General features: G+C 42.3%; 2 protein-coding genes across 4 annotated transcripts in view; one reads left to right on the forward strand and one right to left on the reverse strand.

Annotated features, from left to right (window-relative positions):
* Nucleotides 1-2,990, forward strand: part of grm8a (glutamate receptor, metabotropic 8a) — a 154,066-nt gene extending 151,076 nt beyond the window's left edge. The window contains 3 exon segments of the mRNA XM_076150122.1: nt 546-701; nt 812-917; nt 2,266-2,990. Coding sequence (XP_076006237.1) covers nt 546-701; nt 812-917; nt 2,266-2,315 — 312 coding nt within the window. The 3' untranslated portion in view covers nt 2,316-2,990.
* A 16,138-nt stretch (nt 2,991-19,128) lies between these two features.
* On the reverse strand, nt 19,129-21,721 carry LOC143002052 (macrophage mannose receptor 1). Of its 3 annotated transcripts, none has more exons than XM_076151993.1 (5): nt 21,470-21,721; nt 21,264-21,336; nt 20,820-21,185; nt 19,889-20,203; nt 19,129-19,680 (listed from the first exon to the last, which is right to left on the reverse strand). In XM_076151993.1, exons 2-5 carry the CDS (start codon nt 21,292-21,294, stop codon nt 19,262-19,264), a joined length of 1,131 nt encoding a protein of 376 aa, XP_076008108.1. In that variant the 5' UTR covers nt 21,295-21,336; nt 21,470-21,721; the 3' UTR covers nt 19,129-19,261. The 3 variants fall into 3 exon arrangements, with proteins under 3 accessions (XP_076008108.1, XP_076008099.1, XP_076008118.1); XM_076151984.1 differs by having other exon boundaries at nt 21,264-21,359; XM_076152003.1 differs by lacking the exon at nt 21,470-21,721 and having other exon boundaries at nt 21,264-21,458.
* Between the last annotated feature and the right edge of the window lie 3,945 nt (nt 21,722-25,666).

Below are 25,666 nucleotides of genomic sequence, written 5' to 3' on the forward strand. Positions count from 1 at the left end.
CGATATAAAGCAATGTGGGCAAACCTCATCCATCTTGTATTCGGATACACTCTCAGGAAAGCACATCTGAAAGTCAATCGAGTGCAATTCCTCTCCCTGGCACTCTGTGAAGCCCCGCCCATCTGCACTTTCATCAGGCAGAGAATCATTTTGGAGTTTCGAATGAGGAATGGGTCTCTGGATGGCAGACGTGCAATTAGGCAACTTAACTGGCGACATCTTTTCATCTATTCTCTCATCTACCTGTCCTTGATGTCAAAGCTAATATTTTCTCTCACTTATTTTCTTCTAATTCCTCCCTTGGTAGATCATCCTTTACTTCCTGTCACCCCCCCCCTCCCCCCCTTTCCCTTATGTGCCTTCCTTCATTTGCTCTCATCAGACATTTCCTGGGCTTGGGCGATTAGCCAGACTCCCTCTGACAACTTGGAAAGTGATAAATGACCCTGTCTCCCTCTCTCTCTCTCTCTCTCTCTCTCTCTCTCTCTCTCTCTCTCTCTCTCCCCCCCCCCTCCCACTCGCTCTTTGTCTTTCTCTCTTTCCAGATGTACATCCAAACCACCACCCTGACCATCTCCCTCAGCCTGTCTGCCTCCGTGTCTCTGGGGATGCTCTACATGCCTAAGGTCTACATCATCCTCTTCCACCCTGAGCAGAATGTACCAAAACGAAAACGCAGCTTTAAGGTGACGGCAGGTTGAGTTTGCGTTGCGATACGTTGTCACATTTATACATGGCGGCGTGTATTTAACTCATAATTCAATTTAATCACAACAAACCTATTTCTGATTATCTACTCGCAACGCTGCAGGCCATCGTGACAGCTGCCACCATGTCGGGGAAACTGGCCCAGAAGGGAGGAGATCGACCCAACGGGGAGGTGAAGACTGAACTGTGTGAGAGCATGGAGACCAACAGTGAGTAAGAGAACACGAGCGTTTTTTATCTATACATATAATAAAGAATATCATCAGACGTGGTTATGATGATAGGTAGAATAGATCTTTCATATGAATAATGGAGTAGCAACAAGAGCGCAACCAAGGCAATATATCCACTGGTGTCCATTTCTGCTTCCATCTACAGTTTGCCACAAGTTTTAGCTTTGCTTTAATCAAATAATGGTTTAATTTCTATGTGAAAATTAATTTCACGCCTGGATTTCCCTTTTGCACGACAAAACAGCTGCAGCAGTGACAGTTTTTAAATAGCCCGGTGTAATTCTCCCTGCGCTCTGACAGTGAAGCGGTGATGTGAAGGCTTCAAAGCTTCTTCCTATGCCGAGCGCCTTCTCTCATGTCAACAGTCCGCGGCTGAAATGACAGAATGCCGTGTGTGTGTGTGTGCGTTTGTTTCTGATTGCATTTACACACAAGGCTGCATCTCCGTATAAATAAGTGTTTGTTAGTCCCCGGTTTTGTGTGTAATATGTGCGACTGCGATGATTTTGCATGCGCGTCCTCATGTGCATCTGGTAATCCACATGAGCGGTCACGTTTGGGCCAAAGCGTGTTTTATGTCACCACATTCTATCTGAAGGAGCCAGGTGTCAGAAGTGTCATTTCGGCGCATAAAGCATATTCTCAATCTATTAACTTCTTCATGAATCAGGGTAGATGTCATTTATGTAAGGCACTGAGAGTTCAAGGTAAAACATCTCTGCTTTCATACTAGCTGACATTTTGCTTAGGAAAAAATCATGGAAGGACTTTGGAGAAGTTTAAGAAAAATGTAACGTCAAAAATATCCAGAACATTAACGTCTTTAATGTTTGTTCTCATCAAGGACCTTTTTTCATTAATCCGGCGGTGTGATGTGAGACAGGGACAAGAAAAATGTTTTGAGACGCATTGAATGAAAGCAGGAGCAGTGTAACAATAGCACGGTTAGAGGCCGGCGTTTGGTGCAAAAACACTGACATTTACCACCGAACGCTCGAGGGGACGCCAGACGTAATGGCTTTGACAAAAAGCCCCGATAACTCAGGTGGACTGTGGTTGTGACACTGTAACGTGAACGTCTGTGACAAAATGCACTCTCAACTGCTCCCTCCAACTCTGTCTTCTGCTTCCTTTCCTTCCATTCATCCAATCTGCTGCCTCCTTCCTCTCATCTTTCATTCTCCTACCATCCTCGCCCTCTCTTGATCGTTTTCGCTCCATTCTTCTTCTCCTGACACCGTCCTCTGGTCTTTCCTTCCCTCATCCTCTTTCCATCCTCTTCCTCCTTCCTTCCCATTTTTCTCCACCCCCCCTCCTCACACAGCTTCATCAACTAAAACCACATATGTCAGCTACAGCAATCATGCCATCTGAAGGGACCAGAGAAGATTGGAGATCCGGCCTGCGCTAAGGAAGGAACCGCCACTCTCAGCTGATTGGATGACGGTGGCATCCCCAACGGACATCAAGCATGAGACATTTTGTATTGTTCCACATCAAACCTATGACCACAGAGAGCTGGGACCACACAAACAACCAATCAGTGTGCCTGCTTCCCTTTGCTGCTCACAGCTCTTTGGTCCCACCATGAACTTAACTGTTTTAAAAAAAGAAAAGAGAGACAACATGAAAAAAGTGACATACCATAGGACACTGTGGTGGACATCAAAACTATTAAAATGTACAAAAAAAAGTTTAAAAAAAACAGAAAAAAACCCACTCAGAAACCACGTAGACATTATATCTAAAAGGACAAAGGTGGGGCTGGGAAAGAGATTTAACAGATTTAACAAAGTTTTAAAAGATATTTAAAAAGAGAAATGTGAGAGAAAAATCTATGAGACTCAAACATGTTTGTTGTTATTCTCTACTTGTAAGTATTTTTGTGGTTGTGACGATTTTTTCATTCTTGTCTCACCGTTGTCTAATGGATCGCCCTTGCATAATGAGATGAGTGTGTTTCCTCCTGCTGTCTTGGCTAACCGGGTTGTAGCCTTGGGTTGTGAACCTGTAAAATGCCATGGTTGAAGCATGCCAGTTTTTATACAAAAAGGAGATTTATTTATAATAAAGGAATGTTTTGCAAATGTGTAGATTGGTGGTTGTGCTTTTGGAACGAGAGGGCGTGACCTGTGATCTTGGCGGATTTCTGCGTGCATTCAACTGCGACACTTGTTTACATGTTTATTGTTGAAAGGAGCTTGTGCTTGCGACATCACATATAATACATGCTTTTGGTTTTTTTCAGGAGACCCACTGTGATAAATCTAGGATGTTCACAATGAAGGTTGTTCAGTATGTCCTGATTTAGCAGACAAAAACTGCGATCAAAACTAAATAAAAATGTGTTGCAACATCCTCTCCTCCTCCTCTAGTCCAGGACAGTAACTATCCTCCCTCCTTTTGCCCCAGGCAGTGGACTGTTTGGGTTATTGTCTTCATTTCAGAGAACCTGGACGTCCATTGAGTCAACTACTTCTTTCTTCTTTTACAGTGATTTTTTATGTTGTGCACCTCTCAAAAAAGCGTATTTTTAATGTTTTCTCTAAATATAAGGTGAGGTTTCCCATCCATCTGTATTCTCATCCTGATCTGAGGTAAAACACAAAGCAAATTCATTGTTCATGACTGGCAGACCACTGCTCTTTCCCAGTTTGATTTTTAACATTTTTTTCATGTATATATATAGCTTCTATTTTTTTCAAATCCTCCTCCATCTTCTTCATCCCTCCCTCGGAGTTTTGCTGATCTCTCTACACTCGGGGGAGGCGGTTGGGCAAGAGCTGCCAGAATCGAGGAGACGGCGAGAGTGAACCAGAGAGATACAGATGCAGAATTTGGCAGATTTCCCACGTCTGTATCCATGTAATAACTCAACAGCCTCCAGATGTCCAAAGTAAAAGAAAACAAACACTATAGCTAAGAAACCGTCAACTGCATCACTGAATCCATTCTTGTTGGAGAGGTGCGATCGATAACGCTGAAGGCAAAGTGAAAGGACAAATCACGTAATTTACGGGGAATGGAGGGCTCTGTACAAAGATATTAGATGGCAGGGAATGAAAATGTGAGTGTGCTCGTTGTTATTGTGACCACGCATTTATTCTGCGTGTGTGTGTACGGCTGTTTAATGTGTACAGAGTCCAGTGATGCGTTTGAAGCCTGTTCTGTATGCATTGATTTGCCCACAAAGCATGTAGAAAAATTAGAATATTATGCATCATTTGTGAATTAGGTGTGCATGTAGGAGATTCTGGAGGCCTTGAGGTCAAAGAGACTGTTCCATAACCAAAACAAAATCACAAGAATAGATAGGAAATGAAGACGTATTGACTGACATCCTGCTATAATTTGAGCTCTTCAGTTTGTTTGTACTTTGCTCCGCATCTGCTTTAAATTCAGGTGACATACACCGTTTTTACCGTGACGATATTGCACAAAATTGGCTGATTTGTCGTCTTACCTGCACCTTCAAATGGTCCTCTTGGCTGCCGTTTGTTGTTTTTGTCGCGTGGCACTTCTTCATTCTCACCCATTTGCTCCAGTATAGAATTTCATTGCTGTCATGAATTTCAACTACAACACTTTGACTAAAATGGTAAAAGCACCAGTGTTCTACCTTGCAATTGTGGCTCCATTTTGTTGTTGCTTCTCTGTTATCCCTGCAGGGTGCTGCAGTATAGTGTAATGTAAGGTTGTTGTAGTCATTAAGACAAGAACTGCACACATCTGCCTAATCTGTTTACAAGAGACATATGTTGAAAAATAGGACTGTGACAGGACTGTGACCTTTGACCCCTGCCTAGCGCCACACATGTAAATCTGTGGGAAGTCGCTCTCTGTTATTCGGTGTTTCCTGAAAGCGTGCAGATTGTGGATATTTTCACCAAGTTGTCACCCAGTCAGCAAGTGATACAGCTGGTACATGTGCAGGGCGCATTTACTGTGATTAATTAGCACTAAATCAGACTGACAAATGTGAGAGAGTAGGGGTGTAAGATATAATCAAACAAGTGTATTTTGTTTTATTAAATATTACTTTACTTTATTCATGACATAATTCTTTACCAGAAAACTTACATCAGCTTCTGGTAAAAAATCCAAAAGTAGTATGGCACTGAACATTCTGCAGTCCCTTTGTGAACCTTTGTGAAGTCTACAGATGAGAACAGTGTGGAAATAATAACAGCTGTGACCATTAACCACAAACCCTGCTGCACTCATCGATAACCTCTTGCCTCAACCTGCTCCAGCCGATGAGCCTCTGAATTACACATCGCACCATGTTATCCCGCGAAATCATCTTGTGATTAAATTTCTTATTTTTTTTATCTTTAAGTAATTATTCAATCCTGCATTCTGCATGCAAATGATCTCATCTCTATTCAAATTTCAAACCAAACATCTGCGGACCTGCTGGTGAACCTGCTGGTTATGTTGGGGCGCTGCAGATGTGCTGGCACGCACACACAAACAAACTCGATCATCGGCAGTGCGGCAACGTTCACCTCAGGCTTAATGGAGCAAACGGAGCACCCCTGCCCGTGTGCGGTGAACACACACACACAGGTAACTGCTCACAAACAATTTCATTATGCTACACATCATTATGAGGGATTAAAATCAAGTTCATTGTGTTTACAGTTCAAAATCTAAATGAGATATGTCATGTGTTAGGAGCCAGAGTTAATTATGTATCTAGAGGGCAGCAGGAACAAGAAAGCTGACTGGATTCTGCCTTTCTTTCATTTGCCTGTGTTTCAGTAGAATCGGCTATAACAACAAACAGAGAAGGTCAACAGGCTAAAAATGAAACTAATTTATCTCACAGTGGTAACACACGTGTGTGTCATAGCTGCAAGTGGTCATCTCTTCTTTTTATTCGTTGAAATATTGCAAGTTTTAGCTACATTTGATACCAAGGACGCTGAGGTGCATCGTTTTCTCTTTGAGGTGTGAAATCTCTTGTGATATATTCATTAAGCCAGAAAAATGCCACATTCTTTCGCTCCTTCATTAAAATTGATGTCATCCATCTCTATGACTTCTACATCTGAAGTTAAAGAACCTTGAATACAGAATTTGACAAATCCTGTATTTGCACAAAGGGGTGAACAGATTAGGTGTCACTGCAGTGGGAACTTGTTAGGTAAAACAGCTTTACTTACTGAGGGAATGCAAAGCTTCTCTGCACAAGTTGTGTTTTTGGCCACAATCCCTAACCTGAGGTTAGAAGACGCGACACAGGACTGGATCATGTATTCCAGCTGCTTCTCAAACGCTCATCATTGATTTCTACTCTCCACAAAGCGTTGTCGGCAGTCCACGGGACCTTCTGGCCAACCCGAGGTACTAATCCACATTGTCTCCAGCCCACTAATTCAATTACCTACCTCAGACCGCTGCCAATATGGCCACAGAGCCACGGAACAGTGGGTGGCTCCGGAAAACTGCTCTCTTTGCGAAATCACACCTCCTCCCACTTGCAGTAAGAGTGTGTGCTGTTTGGATTGCAATGTATTAAAAAAAAACAGATGGTCCATGACTGTGTGTGTGTGTGTGTGTGTGTGTGTGTGTGTGTGTGTGTGTGTGTGTGTTTGTGTCTGTGTGAGTATGAGTGTAGAATTGATGCTTTGAGGCAGCAGGGTGATTGCCTTTGCTGGATACCGTTACCATGGTATCCACACCTGAAGTTAGTCAGTTAGTGTACCTGGATTTGAGCAGCTTCTCATCTTGATGGACACACATATGCATGGAAGACAGCACAAGGGCTGCATGACACTGCGGCCTGCTGAGAATGACGTTCACACACACACACACGCACACGCTCACATATACACACACACACACTGTCTTGCCCATCTTTTCTATGAAGGATCCACTTAAAATAGCAAAACATCATCGTGTTAAGCTTCATTATTCACTGCCTCTACAATATAAATCCACTCCTTCCGCCTTGTGAGCAACAAACATCCAGTTTGTCTTAGAAAACATTTGAATATTACTTCCTTCATTAATTTTGCAACAATTTGGCCTAAACTCATATTGCTTAAAACCTTTCAACACATACAGGCAGACACAGGCTGTCTAACTTCCCCTTTCTCTCTACAAAGGCGCGGTAATAGAATTGTGTTTCACTCTCCGACTGTCAGCAATGTTCCTAAACTTTATGCAGATAACCGCAGATCTGGACTTTACAGGAAGATTGTTTTTGTATTGGATTTATTTATTTATTCAAATATCATTTTTACTCAATTTGGCCCAAGAGGATTTTTCTTCTGTTCCCTTTGTCTCATCGCTAATATAATTTGCTGGTGGCAGAGCACCATAGATTGTTTTCTAGTGGATGATGGTTGTTCGTTTTTTTTTTTTCAAATTTCTTAATTATAGAACTCTGTTTTACTTTTCGTGGAACATTGCCTGCATCCACTGTAGAAGATGGAGGAAGCAAAAACATCAATTTCAGAGCGTTTACCGGCGATTTACAGCTCTTTTTTGCCATGTTGCATACACACACACACACACACTAGTTCTTGTATGTGTGTGTGTAAAAGGTTGTGTTCTGGTTATTTTAACTGACTGACAATCTTTACCAATAACCAAACCCCCTCTGTTATATTTTTAGTGTCCTCTCATATCTGGCATGTTGTCTTCAGGGACAAGCAAACACATAATAGCCTTCAGCCAGGGTGTGTGTGTGTGTGTGCGTGTGCATGTGTGTGCGTGCGCGCGCGTGTGTGTGTGTGCTTTCGCTGCATGTAGACATACGTGTGTGTTAGTGAATGGGTACACCTGGGAGAGACGCAGACGACAGAAAATGTCGCACCTGTCAATCAAGAGCTCCCGGCACCGCTGCGTTGGGAGAGGAGGAGGAAGAGGAGCCTGAAATGTTCCCATCCTCTTAATGAGGAAGGCCTCCGTTAGGGAGTTAAGAGTGTTTAAGGAACGGAACAGTGATTCCGAGAGAGGGGGAGCAAAACAAAGAGGGAGAAACGGTGGAAAACAGGGGAACAGACTGTTTTCTGTGTTTAAGGTTTCTCTGGCAGCACACGAAGCCTCCCAGCCGAGATGTTGAAGTAATTAGCTCTGTCAGATGGCCTGTGCCAGGGGAAGCTATTACCTTAAATAGACTCACCACCGATATGCACCTTGGTTCCTACAGATGTTTGCATGCCTGTTGAAGATACAGCTGGCTGATGCTGCTATCTGCACTTTTCCACTTTTGTGAGTTTGACTACTGGTGCGGAATAAAACAGAGGGACTGGACTTTCTTCTAGAAGTAGAATTCCTTTTTACATTTACATTGATATACGGATATGGCAAAGGCTTGGATGCTCTTTGGTATGACTGGATTGCCTCTTCTGGCCTGGAGAAAGAAGATAAAGAGCAAGAACTGGCAACCTTAGGATATATAAACTCCATTCCAAGGGTGAAAAAGAGCCCAAACTCCTCTCAGGACAGTGCGGGTTTGTCAATTTCTCCTCCTTCCTTCTGTGTGGTTGGTTGTTCTAGTTCATGTTTGACATTTTACACCTTGATGTTTGAAGTATAAGGTGTGTTGGGACATCTGAAGACTCCCCAGCACGGTTTCACAAACCTTGAACTTGGGCAGAGATCTTACACGTGAATATCTGAAAACGCCTGTGTGTGTCTGCGTGCCGGGCCTTTAAATTGGATCTGTAACAGCAACACAAAGTGATTTGGTGTTGTTTGCGTCTGTGTGCTGCTGACCCATAATGCATCAATGACCCCTGGCATAGGCTCCAGTCCCCCATGGGACTTTGACCAGTGCTGTGTGACACAAAAACTCGATCAAACGCTGTGCCGTCAGGACATATCTGTGAGGTGGAAGCTTACAAAACATGAATTCATGAATATTTCGTATAAATTTAAATCGTTTACCCGCTCAGTCACTGCTGTGCATTGAAGACGCGCATAAAACCTTTTTTTGGCTGTCAGTCGACATCCATCCAGTCAAGGTTCTTGTGTAAAACCTTTGCTGTGTGCAATGAATAGAACGCTGTGATCACAATAAGGATGTTGGCACGCTGATTCACAGCTGCTAATAGCGACTGTGAGGAGACACTAGAAAGAAGCAGAGGAGGAGGAGGAGGGGGAGGAGGAAGGGGATGAAAAGGTAGAGACTGGAAGGATTAAAACAACACGCTCCATCTCCAGAGGTGCGTATGTTTTCTAAAAAGCCCATGCATCTGTTCCGTTGCTTCCCTCTGTTTCTATCCGTTTGCGTGCGGGCTAATGCGATGCAGCAGAGGGAGGCGTAGAGTGGAGGCGAGGGCTCATCCTGCGTTATAGCTCACTACATGCTTCTGATTAGAGCTTACTACATGTGGCTAACATCTGCTGTGGCATGTGGCCGAGCCAACACTGGCAAATGTGCGGGAGGAGCAGGTGCTTTACAGTAACAGGCCTTATTCTGTAACAAGTGGGTGTACTCGTGCATAAGCATTGGGCTGCAGCAGCGACCCCTAGCGACGACGTATCAAATAAAAGCCTGAAGAATTATTTGTGGATTATTTGATCTATTTGTGACTTTATTATTTGTTTTTCAAGTTCCTCCACGACAAAGACCAGAGCTTGAAATGTTTGAGAAATTACTGGATGGAAACATGGCGAGTTAACATACCAGACGTGTTTGTATGCGGTTACATGTGTGGACATTTGGGTGCAGCAGCGCCCCCTAGTGATAATGCCTCAAATAAAAGCCTGAACAAATAGTCGTGGATTATTTTATTTCATTTATGTGTGGTTTTATTATTTGTTCTTCAAGTTCCTCCACGACAAAGACCAGAGCTTCAACTGTTTGAGAATATATTGGATGGAAACAGAACAGACACGTCGCTCTCGCGTTTGTAAGCAGTCACGTGTGTGGACATGCGGACCTCAGGGACGCAGCTGTCGGACCGACCTCATTAGGTAAGACGAATTGATTTTACTTCATTTGCGCGCTGTTGCTTTTGTTTTGCTACTTTGGTTAATTTTTGAAATATATTTGAAGTAAGTTGTAATAGCTTTGCGGCTATGTGGCTTTATTGGCCTAATATTGGCTTTTAATTGTTATTTGTTTGTTTTCCTGTTTTAATTGCGATGCTGTGAGCCACACTGCGGTCGTTTCCGGTGTAATTCTGTTCACATCCAGACGTTATTTTGTTCCATGTGTTGTTAAATACCCGAGCAGAGTTTATCAGAAACGTGTTTTGTAAAGTTTAGTCTGTGGAAGGCGGTGTGTGTGTGTGTGTGTGTGTGTGTGTGTGTGTGTGTGTGTGTGTGTGTGTGTGTGTGTGTGTGTTGCATTCGTGGCTTCTGAGTGAATACATTTACAAAGGCCTTACAAGATTCAGCACCTCGGAGCTCATGAGACCATCATAAATATTAATGACCACTCTTTCCCAGAAATTAGAAGGAGAGAATAAATGCACCCAAAAAGGCAAAACAGTGACGCCGGCGCATTCTACACCAAATGGCCTGTTCATACTCTGCTTTGTGTAAATGTGATGTTAGTTGGACTTGAAAATGTGTCCCCAAATGCGGCAGAAACTTTTACTGGAACAAAAACACACTGCATGCACAACCCTCTTACACACTTTGAAACTGACAGTAAAAGCACCACACTTAAAATCATACAGATGACAGGAAACCAATCATTAAAAGTCAAATCCTTGTACATGGATTGGTTTTTATATTACAAATTGGCACTACTACAGCAACACCATCAATCCCACAGAGGGACAACTAATAATAGTGTTAAGTCTTTAATAAGTTATTGCAAATACATGAAGTACTGTTATTTCTTTTGCTGTGTAGCTTCCATTCATCTTTTTCTGACTCTGTTTCTCTGACAGAATGGAACAATGCCTGTATCTGAGATGGAGTCTGGTTGTCACGTGCAGCATCATCTGATGAGGTGAGTAATCACTCTTCACACTCCCTACAAATAGCTCTATTGTTAATTCCTCAGGTCTGGCTGTCAACACCCTGCTCAAATATGTGTCCTTATTTGGGATATCCATATGTTCAAGTCGCATTTTTATCATCGCTCAAATTTACCTTGTACACACTGAATATCCACTTCATGGCAGTAACATTAGCGTAAAGTCATTGTTCTTAAGCCAATGACACAAAAGATAATGGAGAATAAGGAGTTGCATAAATGGAAAGCAACTTTTTTCAAATGGAGATCCATCGCCTCGATGAATTCTGTCAGGGGTAATTCACGTCCGTCCTTTTGCTTGACAATGGGAATAAATTTGAAATCACATGCACGTCTCCATGATGAACCTAATTGCACTTCAGGCCGCTTTGCCGTAAAGCCTTGACAGTGAAAATGAAGCCCACACACAATGTTGCCCTCCATTGTCGCTGAGAGTGCGACACTCACACTTTTTTTTGGTTATGATTTGTCATCCCCTTTTGTCTCCCAAACAATGGCCGACTCTGCTGCCGTTGCCGCCGCTGACCCGAACTTTCTCCTCAAAGCCGCCATAGAGTATTGAAGAGCGGAGGGATAAGGAGGGAGGAAACAAAACGAGACAGAAAAGAGTCATGGAAGGTGTCATAGCATTGTATACGCTTTCACCCCTGTTGATAACAGGGTATGAAGAGGTGAATGTCTGCTGTTACTGCTGGCTGTCTCGCTAGATAATGAGCTAATCTGTGCTCCGGAGAAGAACAAATTGGAAAGAAAGTGTAAAGGGAAATGAAGGACGAGAGATATTTGTGACATGATGTCTTTATTTTACTCTTTATAAAACTTGTTTCCTATTTATTCTTGCTTGGTGAACCTTTCCTCCATTTTAGGCGCCATTTGAACCCACACAGCAACTTGTTTGGCTTTTCCAGGTCACTGTTTTTATCTTTTATATGTTTTTATCTCTTTTATATTCTTTTGATCTACTTTTGTGGATGCTTAGCTCTAATATTTGCCATTTGAGATGAGAAGACAATGAGAGATTCAGTCACCTACGTTCTATTGTTTTATTGATCTGTTGATTTTCATGTTTTTTGCCATAGAATCATCAAAGACGATGAACGTAGACATAAATGAGCATTATTCCTCAAATACTCGATGCATCCGCGGTTTAACTTCAGTTTGTTTGCACGTGTAGCAAGAGAAGACAGACACAAATGGAGACAAGGCTCCAAATCATCTCTCCTTAAAATGAAATAATCAATTTTTTTGAAAATAATCATGATGGCAAAAACACGACTGAGATGAGAAAGTGAGTGACTGACATGTCTGTGCTGTATCCAGAATATTAAAACAACCTGTCTTTGTGATGTGAAGTCTACAGTATATTGTGAAAGGAAAGGCATCAAATGAGCCATGGAGGAGGATAGGGATCAGCTATGATCTGTCCTCCTGAGTAAGAGCTTAGTATGTCCCATAAAATGTGTGGATGTGTCATTTGTTCTAATATGAAAGGAAATGTTAGTTTTGCGTTCGAGCGCCACAAATATGTGCTTGATGGTGTGATACACGCAGGTATTAGTCCGCAGTTTGCTGTAGCGTTCCATTTTGTGTAGTTTCTTTGAATTTATTTCGAAAATACTTCATTTTCTACAGCCCAGAGGTTATGCTGGAACCTCACTGAGCATCAAACGGTAAGCTTAGCATGGGGTTTGGATCCTGGAGGAAGGCTTGCTCCTGCTGTATTATTTAATTTTAATGTTTAAGAGCAAAGCGTAATGGCCATCATTGTAATACATTTAGACCTTTGTTGCTAATAGAGCCTCAATTCACCCAGTTTAATACAATTTTGATGTTGTAGATTGTAAAATCAAGGCCAGTTGAGTTTGAATATGTAACCATATAAAATAATAATTTCTTCTTTATTTCTGCTTACTTCTGTTACTTCTGTAATGCATTTATAATGTAAGGTCAACACAACAAAACTATTTTAGTGCAGTATATGAACTGAACATTAAAGACAAGAAATATGGCTTGTAGCTTCAGAAATTCCATTTAACATCACAACGTGCCGGCACAGACGATCCAGAGGCCAAATGTCTGAGTTGAAAAGAATGGTAGAGTACTTTGCTTTGTCAAGTTTCTCCTTGCCGCGCTAACTCACAAACCTGTTCCATGATGCTGTGCAGCCTGTATTTCCCATAAGTGCTTTGCTCATTGTACCCAAAGGGTTTTGATGCACTCTGCCTCAACCTGAATACCTGTGCTGATGAACTGTAATGCCTCTGCGAGTGTGCATTGACGTCGCAGATTTGATTGTGCTGAAGCTTTCGGGCTTGTGTGTATTTGTACTTATTTGCACATCCTCTACATCTTGTCCTCCCACTCTCACCGTTAAGGTTTGGTCACAGGACAAAAAGAGGAAGAAAATTCCAGAACCATACCTTTTAAAACCCTCTGCCATTATCCAAATGGCATTTGATCCTGAAAAATACATCCCTGTGAAGAATAGGCCTACAATTTAAGCCACACGTAACCCTTCATCTGCGCCTGTGACGTCAGGGCATTTAATCTAATGGCTGAAATTGTACACCTCCGCTCTCCTGCATTCAATAAATGCCAAAAGGCTTTTCAGTGCATTCCTGGTGACTGGTCGCATCATGCCAGGCTTGTTGGGTTGTGTTATTGAGCTGTGGCATTGAGTGCGTGTCTGTGCGTGCTCACACAAGAGGGTTGAGTCAGCCTGTGTTTGTCTGTGCCTGTGATGCACACACACTCACACACTGTGCCAGAGAGGGGAAGAGGGAGATCCTGTTGAAGTTTTAATGAGAACGGTGCTCTTGGGATTGTGGGCTATGAGAGGCCGTGAAAAGTTCTTTGCCACAAAGTCATTTGGTGTCTAGGCAGGAGCTGTCCACCCTGAGGTAATGACCCCACTGAAGTTGCGTGGAGAGTTCAGTACCTGACTTCAACATGTCTACCTGTTAGAGACCCTGAATGTAAAGTGTGAGTGTGACGTGACAAAAAAGGCCAGGACGCAGCTTGTTTGCAGTCTGTTTTCATGCCCTGCAAAAGTATACTCCCAATATTAATAATACAAATAATAATAATGTGTCAGTAGGACAAAAATCTGCATTAATTGCTGTATGTTTATGTGAAAATCATATGGGTGTACACATTCATACAGCTTCTCTCCAGAATTCCTTGTAATTAGAGCTGGAATCAATAATATTTAAGTGCATGATGCTACAGTGCATATGGGGCTTGGCTTCGTCAGAATGTCATGTGGTGTTCTTTGTGTCGTAGCTGTTGCACCTCTCGGGGCAAACCAAATCACGTGTTGTCACGGAAAACAATAAAGACTGTGAATGTCTAAATACACATGTGGTTATCATGCAAACTACTCATCAAGCCCAATTTCATGTTGGAGTTCCTTGGAGTAATTGCAGAATCTGTTTAATCATAGTCAGTGCTTATGATACTTAGCAATCAATAATGAAACGCAGGTAATGCACTCCAAACCCCCTAATAAACGTTATGAGTCGGTAATGAATTATGAAGTATCTGCACAAAATGCATTTGTGGGAAATGAGCTGACCTCGCGTGCTTGCTGAGCTCAGCAGCTGGCTGTTAAACACAATTAAGTGGTTGTGTGTGTGTGTGTGTGTGTGTGTGCGTGTGCGTGCGCGACTGTCCACTTGTGTACACAATCACGCTTTTGACATGCTTGCTAATGCATCTTCATATATGCATTCTGCATGTGTGAATGTCAATCTGTTTGACTGCCTCAAGTGGTAAGAGCCAATTGCCTATTTCTCAGTACTCTGGATTTTACAGACACAACCATAATTGTTCAATTGGTGCCAATTAAATGTGATAACTGCTGACAACACAATACCAGCGCAGGAATGCAGTAGACGCTAATTGACTCTGCAGCCTGCATCTTGTGTGTGCTCACAGCAAGAAAATGTAAAAGCTAGAATGTGAAAACTTTGATTGGCACTGTAAATTTTTCCCATGGCACCGACTACTTGCATTTTTGCAATATGCCTCGTAACTGAAAGCATGTTTGGCACTAATATACACCAACAGCAGAAGTTGGTACAATGATGTCTCTAAGTGTGAATTAATTCTGCAGCTTGTACAAACGTACGCACAGCTTCCCGAGTTGAACTTTGAATTCCCTCTGTTGTATACCCAACATTTTATGTTCTGTGTAACTAATTTAGTTTTTCTAATCACAAGCCATATAAACTCTCAACTAACTATAAACACAAAGGCATAAATTATATCACACACACCTGTAGAATAGCACTCAGATTTAAAATCTACATCCTATTTACTACAACATACAGTAAATGTAAAACACCCTTTTTCTGTTTCATGAATTTTTTTATTCCAGGAACATCATAAAACAGTAAACAAAAATCCTCAAATAACGTATGAATTTCCATTCATAAGTAACTAAATAATGGATAATGTTTGAAAAGCCATAGGTTGAACTATACATTATTACCTACTACCTGCTGTTTATGAATACATTATTTTCTTCAACATCTGTTTCACTATGTACAGTCCACTTTAAGATTACATATACTGTGCACTTATATGTACGTACTGTACACACACCTCCATTGCTACACAGCAGTACATTCACTTACACCTTTATAACAGTGCATACCTAAAGAATCTCATCATCCCCATTCCCACATACTGAGTCTTTGTTGCTCTGTTTCATGTATGATCTATCAATTCGGCTTATAAGATTTATTTTCATGCTTTAGGCATCAGCAGGAAAATTGCTAGCAATTAAAAAAAAAAAAGGCTACGGAAGTACCACCTCTTGTTATCATGACGTGCTGTAGGCGAGCCTATAGGTTCTGGAAACACCACTTGAGATAGGAGCTGATGCTTGTGCTCAGGCTTGAGATGTGCCGGTTTATGTTTGCTGATAGCCAAGCACATCCCAATGCTTTCAAGACAACTAAACGGCAAATGTGGGAATGATAACGGAACAATGGATACGACTCCACTGAGATGACTTGAGACGAAGGCAGATTAGAACGTCCGCGAGGGTGATAAACGCAACGCTACGGAGCGATTATTGAAGTTGCAAAGAGCGTAGGGAACCTATGTGTTATGATGCTAGATGTGTGTGTGTTGCCGTGTCTTATCATCGATGGGGAAATTTACACCCCAAAGTCACCTTGAAAGGGGAATTTTATCAAGGTAATCTCAGACGTGGTGCTTTTCAGGGTTGTGTACTGTGTATCCACTGAAATAGAGGTGCAGTACACACATACACACACAAACAGACCTCTGGCTCCAGTCTCTTGAAGGTCTCAGGAGGTAGGCACTGTTTTCAGGGCTGTCACCTTCAGGTGATTCTAATCGACTACTCGATTAAACAAAATGATCAATTAAGATTACGATTTTCGTTTTTATTTCTCCTTGTCGCACTCACACTAAGACATAGACTCAGCATATACATATAGAAATATCAACTACTGGATTAATAATTGGAATAACTAGTAGATTAATCGATCGTGATAATAATTGATTGAAGTCCCAACTGTATTGCCCATTTTCCTCATTGTATGTGCTGTAGACTATGTTTCAGAAATGATGGGGTGTTTGAGAATCCAGTCTCTTTTGCGAGGTGAGAGTGAAAACGAAGAAGGCAGCTTTCTAGGTGGATTTACCTCCTCGCTGCACTTCATGAAGAGTTAAGTGTTCCCCTATAGCTTGTAAATTCAGTGAATTTTAAAGTTATTTCAGCGTGGAGGGGAGTCACCGATTCACACATTTCTGTGCTTTGTTGCTTCTCAAATTGCCAGATATTCACACACACGCTTACAAATGGGATAAGTGTTTGTATTGTCTGAGGAGGGGTGGGATAACTTGTGATAGGGAGTTCATAGCCCTGTAAAAGAGAAGTGCTAGAGAAAACCGGCTGCTTTGTGTCTGCATAATGTGGTGAAAGGGGAAAAGGAGAGATGGAAGAGAAAGGAATAGAGGAAGACATTTAGTGTACAAATGAACCAACACATAAATGAAAGAGTATTGTTAGGTTGGGACTCGCTCTCTGAACTTCTCACTGGTCAAAGGTTTAGTGAGAAAATGGAAACACACACACCTGTTCATGCACACACACTCACACACACGCACCTCTGCTTCAACTCTACCACTATGACCCCTGGGCAGTTGTGATGGCCAATTTCCAATGTAAATTAGCTGTCTGAACCCCTGAATGTCTGAAATGCCATTACTCATGCAGATATTGTGAAATCCGCCATTAGCGGCAGAAACCTCATGAAAGGTTGTCGAAGGTCTGGACTGGAATTCTAATTACGAATAAGCGTCGCCACAGAGTTGGGGGGCAAAGACTACCAGTAGCCACCGGTGACCACTTATAAACATCTATGATCTGTTCCCAGCGGTATACTGTCATGAGTGTAGCTTAGCTGCAGCCAAATTAGCCCTGTTAGTTGTAAACCTGTATGTTTCTACAATACCGTGACATTTACACTGTGTTTTCTGCTTCTCATGTTGACTTCTAGCTAAATGTGGTCAGAATTGGTCCGTCAGCAAGATAGCTGCACAACGAGCTAAGTGTGTGATATTTGATAGATTTGTTGTCTTCAGTTTGTTCAGTTGTGTTTACATGAACCAACAAGCTAACAGTAGCGTCACAGTAGCGACAATGATTAATGATTTAGAAATACATGTAGCATAGGACACGGTTTGTCCTTGACATGTCGCTCATCTCTTTCCTAATGCCAATAATCGTATACATTTTAGAGCTCGTTCGTCCCCCCAGCTGTGAGTCAGACTCCTGCTGCTGCTAATGAGGGCTTCTTCGGCTTATGTATGCACATGGTAGTTCACCTATGGGATTGTAGGCTGTAATATGTGTGTTTCAGCTGTTATGCTAAATATGTCCTCTCATCTCCGGTGTCAGCAGGAGCCTTAGGCGCCCATCATGACGTCTATAGTCTGACAGGCCCGCTGCTCGATTCACTTCCTCTCCCTCCATCTGCACCTGTTTCTCTCTCTTTCCCTCTGGCTCTTCCCCACTTTTTGTTCTCTCACCACTTATCTCGACCTCTCGCTCTCATCATCGTCAATATCAGCCAAGGTTCAAAGCTCAAACCGCCAGGCAAATGGTGGTTACAGTGAGATGGCAACAACTCTTTCAAAGTTTTGGTAGCATGAGTCTAGAGTCGCTCTTCATCCATCGTGGTATCTGTTAACTGCCGGGCACACACCAGGCGAGCTGTCAAATGTCCCCCCACGTCTTCTCAGAGGAACTTCACTGCATAATATGGAGGTCAGTGGTCGGGGTGCCGAGTGAGCTGTAGTCGCCAGAGAGTCACTCGCTTCACACTGCGAGCGGTGTGATGATTTAGAGAGGGTGTAACAGTGTGAATGGCGCCCCTGGAAGCTGTCCGTGTCACGTTTCATCCCATCCCTTGTCGTGTATCCTCTCTCTGTGGTTTGTCTCTTGTTTGCCCCTGCGATCTGTCTTCAAGCCCTATCTCACCATCGTGTTGTCCCACTCCTCCCATCTCCTCAATCGCTCACCGTCCATTTGTCTTGCCAATCACTTGCACCCAGTTTGTCGCTTCTCATTTCTGCCTCCCTCTCCCTTCTTCACTTGTCTCTATTTCTGTTCATGCCATTTCCACACGCTTGTCTTTTTTCTCTGTGGTTTACAATAATTCACTTCCTCGGCCAGACTAATCATCCTTTTAATCTAGTCTGATGCATGCATTATTTTCTTGCCTTTTATTTACTTTTATTTGATTTTCCAACCAGTTACCCGTTTTATACAGGCAAGGAGAGTCTGTGACTTTTGTGTTTTCAGCCAGATTCTTCTTTGAGCAGAAACCTTTAGTAGCTACATATCAGATGCAACTTCAAAAGTGACAAAGTTTGTAGATATTAATGTCGAAATGTTGATGAACAGGAATCAATCGGTGTTCAGTAAAAGCCCTCAAATCGTGATCAGGGCCATAGCAATATCCCAAACAGAAATGAATGCGATCTTCTTTAATGTAAAGTCAAGTTTTCTCAGTTGAATTTATAGAAAGTTATGTTATCATTAAACTGTTTTTATGTGAATTTAAATGAAAACTATGCATTTAGAATCATAATTGGTGGCACTGATCCCATAACAAAGGGCACAATAGCATCAAAGCAACAGGGTGGTTTAAGATGAATTGACTTTATTTCCATAATATTACTTTTTGCCTCAGGTAATCAAGTTTGCTTTAATTCAATAACTAAACATATCATTGGGTTGTGTGTACATATTATATAGTTGCAAGGGAAATGTGAAATCTATTAAACCATGAATCATTGTGAAACTGTAAACAGGATAGAATATTCTGGTCTAAGGACATGAACTGGCTGGATTTTCCACATTCAATTCTGAGCTTTTCATCATTGGAATGTCCTCCTCACACAGAAAAGGAAGCTGGAGCCGACAGTCTCGATCGGTCCAGTGGTAGTCGTCAAGTGCCGCTATGGCGCCGCAGTGATGCGACATGGGCAGCTTCGGCACCAATTTGCCCTTCCACCCGGGGAACTCCACCATCCTGTCGCTGCTCCAGAACCAGAATCCAAAGACGCGACTCTGCCTAAGCCCGAGCCAGAGCGGACCAGCGTCTTTAAGGTGCACCAACCAATCCTCGACTGCCTTCTGATCGGTGGCGTTCTCGATCCACAGAAGCCTCGAGTGCTTGGCGTCGCAGTAGTCAAAGGCCTGCTCCCATGTCCGTTTCTCTCTGATGACCTTAATTCTCACAGATCCTGAAGCAAATTAACGAATAAAACTTAAAGGCTAAGCCAAACAACTAAGACCACAAGAAGCCTTTGCCTTCGACTGTGCTTAGTGGATGATGTGGTTCAGGTTTAAACCGACAAAACTATGAGGAAGCTCTACCATCTTATCTGCTATTGTGTGGATTTCGTTTTTTTCAGCATTGCCTGAAATTTTACTCTTGTACTGCTCGCTTACCTTTGGAGCAAAGCACAAGTGCTTCATTCTCACAATCGGTTCTTGTCAATGAGGGTCTGCTGTGCACTGACACAGCCGTGCAGTCTGTCCCCGGCCCATAAGGACTCCAGTCTCTGAATGTGGAGCACCCGTCGTCTTCCCACGCCCACTCGTCATGCAGCAGTCCAATCCAGAAGCTTCTGTTCTTTCCTTTTTCGATCACTATCTCGCTTTCGTTTAAGCTGGAGATGCTGACCAAGTCTCTGTGGTGTCTTGTGCAGTGCTGCCGAGCCTGGCACCAGGTCTTTTCTTTTTCAACCAGAATGTAGGAATTATCTGCAAGAACATATAGTTCAAATTTTACGGTAAAGTGTTCACAAAGGAGCGGGAGCTATTCATGAAATGTTTGTTTTGTAATTTCAGCTTTGATAACATTTTCAGTTAAATTCTATTTTGCAATATGGAGATGCATTCTTTGCTTTGCCTGAATTACGCTCTGATGCATTGTAGAACCTAAATCAGTTCATCTAGCGCCAAACCTAAACTGTAAAATATCAACTACATTAACTGACAATTGGAATTTGATTGGCAAACATGAGTGAAGTGTAGTTTTGTACTTAATGCATGAACTTAATTAGAATTAGTTCATGCAGTAAATGTCTGGCTTCCTTGATCTGTTAGTTCCAATCTCTAAGTTTTTATTTTTTCCATTTGATGGAAGATTGTCTCTTGAGCATAATTTATTTGAAATCGTAAATCTCCTCCGACAGGCTTAATGAAGTCAGGATGCACAGTTAAATGGTGTAACACACAAATCAAGTAATAGGTGGGAGAAACAAAGTAAACCTTTATCTGATAGTGCAGTTGTAGGAAAATTTGCTGGGGCAGACACTGTTGTCCATGAAAATGTTTGTTAAAAAATCTAGCATGAAGGCAAACACACTCAACTTACTCAACTTGCGGCACATGAAAGGTTTTGTATCTGAACAGTTGCAACCGATCCAATTGTTGCCATCAATCGCTTCGCACATTTGCCCTCCATTTGTCAGATTTACCTCCGATAAACCTAGTGTGTATTCGGAGCCATCTGACCAAGTGGACTTGCTCATTCGATTGTGGCGAAGACCGATCCAGCTCATGGCCCATATAGTCTCATTTGTTAAGCTGAAAGAGACTGTTGCATCATCATCGTCATACAGTGTGATGATTCTTGATTCCCTATCTTGACAGAATTGTGTTGCAGCCTCCCGGGAATGTGGACTTTCTGAAAGATGGATTTGTCGTAGACGGCTTGATGACGGTGTAAAGTGAAAGACCGCTGTGGAAGGAGATTAAATGTCACACACTGCAATTAAGAAATCTGTAAAAACCCTTAAAGCAGCCTCTAGTTACTTACCTGAACACAGCACGAACAATACAAGCCTCATGACGTGCAGTGGTGAGGTCCAGATCTAATTTACTGGCGAAACCTCAAGAATACCATTAAATGTCACTGTTGATGTTGTACACAAGTGAGTGCAAGCCGAGTAAAATGGGAAAAATGTGACATGCAGCAGGAGTGAAAAATAAACAAAGATTCTCTGAGACTGAATTGTCTCTTACCTGCCGAGTGTCGCTCAGTGTGGTCAGTTTGTTTTCGTGTCCAGGAAGCGCCAGGTTTTATATTTACATCCTCAGACGTGCACCAGTGGGGTTGCATAGTAAAAGTAGGATTAATGATTAACTAAATAACAGAGCTTTTTGCAGATCATAACAAAACTGATCTGTTAAGGTCCTGTACTGTATACATACCCTCTGAGGAAGACAAAAGTCCAAAGGTGTCCAGTTCCATCAGCTCCATGGTCCTCTTTTCCAGTAACTTTATCTTGTGGAACAAGAATTTGCATGCCTATAAATGAACGGCACCAATAAAAGATTACACAGTGGTGCACTAACAGCATTAAGAAGACGGCACCAGACCAGTGCTGGTATCAGGCACATTAGCCTATGTATTATGTATGTTGTATATTATGTGCATCTTTAAAAGTGCTCACTGTTAATTTAGTGTTTGCAATCTTACTCGCTGGATCTTCAATTCATATAGAATCCTCATTGCACTATGTGACCCCTGAACAAAGCATCAGCTACATTCTATGGTACTATTTCAGTATAATTTGATAGTTTGAATATTACATGATTGTATTAGAATGAAAAGGTTCTCATTTCAATCACTCATTTATTTACTTACTCACTCATTCCTTTGCTTAATTTGGAGTTTCTCGGTTAAAAACAGTCGGTGGCAATGGACTTGGCGAGAACGTCTGCAGCATTAAGTTGACAGTAGTAAGTAAACAAACTGTGTTCATCTGTTTGTGTTTCTGTGGCCAGCAGTAGAACCTTATATGAAGAGGTCAGGGACACAGTACAACAGTGTCTTAATTTGACTTTCAAATGGGATCACTGTTTACATGCAAAGATATCCTTACCCTTCCTGTCATAGTATAGAAGCATATTGTGCCACACATGCAAAGATTTACATTACATTACATTACATTACGATCATTTGGCAGACGCTTTTATCCAAAGCGACTTACATTACATTACCACCCTTCGCAGAGGGGGGAGCAATTGAGGGTTCGGTGCCTTGCTCAGGGGCACCTCGGCAGGGACTCGGCAGGGAGCTCTACCCACTGAGCTACTGCCTCCCTACAGCTGGGTTAAAAACAAAAAGTGCACTAAAAGAAGGTTTGTGTGTCATACTGCTTTGTAGCAATGGGAGCCTGTGTCAGAATGGCGCCTTCCTGTAATGCGTGCAGCTTGGCGATGGGAATACGAATGCGATGGTGTTGTAGCGGCTCGCAGTGCCTCTGAAACACTATGGGTCAATGTTGAAAGATTAGCCATAATTTTACTGCTGCTCGTAAAAGCCAAAGAGGGTTTTATTGAAAGCTCAGTATTCATAAATCAGGTAGCAAGTCCAGCATGTTCAGGTTCAGGCCCAGGTTTCAGACTTCTAATTTAATTATACTTTTAAAATGATAATAAAGAGACTCTCTCATAGCTGAATTTCATTTGGACAATAGTGGTTCATTTGCATCTTGCATCTACACACACTTTGCTGTGGAGTGCACCGTGTATTCCTAGAAGGATTTCCACGACATTGAAGCAGGAGTGACAGGCCGGGAACAGCGGCCACTGACATGATGGAAAGTTTCCGTTACTGGCAATCGCACCGCACTGCACTGTCAGCTCTGGAGTCTACATTATCTTCAAAATACATACATTGGCATCGATGGTTTAGGCCCCACCCATGCACATTACATTTCCTGGCACAACACACACCGAGCACCCCGATAGTGCTATCTCATTTGAGGATCATTAAATATTTAACCAACGTGTATAGGAAGCTGTGCATCGGAATAAATCAAAAGAGAAGGCAGCTTCGTCCTCATCAGCACTCTCTCGGGAGGAGGTAGCATTAGCTGCCGTTTGAAGTGGAATTGGAGCTAAACATTTAATAAGCTGTTCCAAGATCCTTCCATTAGTTGGTTTTCAGCATCAAGTCCGGATTCTGATTCTACTGTATGTTCCTATGGTCGACTGGTAACAAAATGTAAGGAGTTCTTCTCCTGGTTTATCTTTGGATCACTTTTTGAGACCACCTGCTATCGGACAGACAAAACACAACCTCCATATAATGTTGAAATGTAACTCTGAGATCGGAGCACAGATGCTGCAAATGTGTAAAACTAAATACTGACTCCCGTGTTCACTTGTGTACATATTTGTTTGGACAATATGCGTTTCCAGGATTCATTACTCTCTGCGACTCCGAGAGTCAGCGTGTGCCAGCCATAAGGTCAGCTTCCTCGCCACCGAGCTCTGCGACGCAAAGTCCCTCAGTTGGATCATTTCAAGGAAGCCACATTGAGTGCCACAAAGCCGCCTGAAAGCAGCGAGTCTGTGAATACGCGCAGCGAGAGCCGGGAAGAGAAGGAATTAACACAACAAAGACATACACCCATACTCACACTTGTATACACAAGCATTCACATTTTTGTATTTTGGATAGTATGGGTTGATTTGATGTCTTTTTCAACGATATTGGCACATATTTTCAGGTGGTTTATGTTGAGAGCCGATTTTTACCACAGCCTAAATATACAACTCATTTCCTGGTTAATTCTATGTTTGAATTCATAGAAAACGGATTGTCTTTGTCGTTGATGTCGTTAAGCAGAGACGTCCACTCTGGGAACTTCTTCCTGTGTTACCTACTAAGTGTGTAATACAAAGACAAAATACAATACTTTGACCCTTGGGTTGCACGTCACTGATGCTCGGAAAAACGTATAGCCTGTATTTAATTGCTCTGATATTTTTGTCTGTGCTGGGTGAAATGTTGAGTTCACTGCAAGTTTTCAGGCAGTAACTGTTGTCACTATGGAAACAGTGTGCTTGCTGGATAGCTAAGCAGCAAAGTCCAAAGGAAGACGGGGAACAAACAGTGAGGAAGGGACGGCTTAAATCTGGCTCGTGATTGTTGCATAAATTACCTAATTTCAGGCTATGTGGACACTGAATGGATGGATGGATGCATGAATGAAGTGAAGAACCCAAGATTGACAGATGGAGGAGACAGAAACAGGATTAGACAGAAGACTGGGGGGAGAGTGACAGAGAGGATGGGTGGAGGGAAGGGAAAGTGGAAGGAGTAGGGCCAGTGCAGATATAAGTGAATATGTGGAAAGTAGAAAGGTGAGGCATGTGAAGTGGCATTGTTCTTGACAATAAGCGTTTGCCTTTCATAGACAAAACAAAATAGTTCAGCTCTTTCTCAGTGTGTGTGTGTGTGTGTGTGTGTGTGTGTGTTTGTGTGTGTGTGTGTGTGTGTGTGTGTGTGTGTGTGTGTGTGTGTGTGTGTGTGTGTGTGTGTGTGTGTGTGTGTGTGTGTGTGTGTGTGTGTGTGTGTGTGTGTGTGTGTGTGTGTGTGTGTGTGTGTGTGTGTGTGTGAAGTTTTTAATTTAGCTGTTTTGTAGCGAGCAAAGCGAAAACGACGTCAGCGTGGATGGGCCATGTTATATCAAAGGGACAGCAAATGTGGAAATCAATGACACCTATTGCCTCCGCCCGTACCGCCAACGCAGATCGCATATTACATTTTGTCAGAGAGGTCGTTGCCGCGGGGATGAAGGAACGAGACAAATTGCGAAATGACTCATTTCAGTTCGTTGAGCTGCTTCCAAGCCCTGAGCTCCTTCCCCAAGCTTTGATGAGTGATAAAGTTAGACTGTCCGTCAATATAAAGGGACGCTTATTGAATCCCTGTGAGGTGTATTACCTTATTCTGCACTGGAAAAAGTCGATATATAAATGATGAGCCTTAAATTTTGTTCATTTTTGCACTTAATGTTCAAGGCCAATGTTTCTGAAGTGGTAATGAAATATACACACCTGTACTATTACTTTTACAGTTGTTCCCATCTGCTGCTACATTACCTGAAGCTTTGGATGAAGGTGTAAATGGAGGGAAAAGGTATTGATTTTGCAATACTTTTGCTATCCAAGCAGTGTTCTGAGCTCGTAGAAACACATTATTTGGGTGAAGCCTTTTCAATTTCAAAATGATTACCGACGCATCATGAGTCACTATTCATTTTATTGCTGGTTATAGTCGTAAAGTCTTCTTGTTCGATACAAAGCTCCTCACAAACTGATTTCTGGCTACATTTTATTTTTGTAGGTTCTGATACTGCCATGGTCCTCACAATGAGTTTAATCTGTTTGATCTGAGGAAATTTGAAATTGTGATATTTTTCT

This window comes from Genypterus blacodes, unplaced genomic scaffold (genome assembly GCF_046128005.1).
Source record: "Genypterus blacodes isolate CSIRO-AG114 ecotype Tasmania unplaced genomic scaffold, CSIRO-AGI_Gbla_v1 ptg000007l_1, whole genome shotgun sequence".
Lineage (NCBI taxonomy): Eukaryota > Metazoa > Chordata > Actinopteri > Ophidiiformes > Ophidiidae > Genypterus > Genypterus blacodes.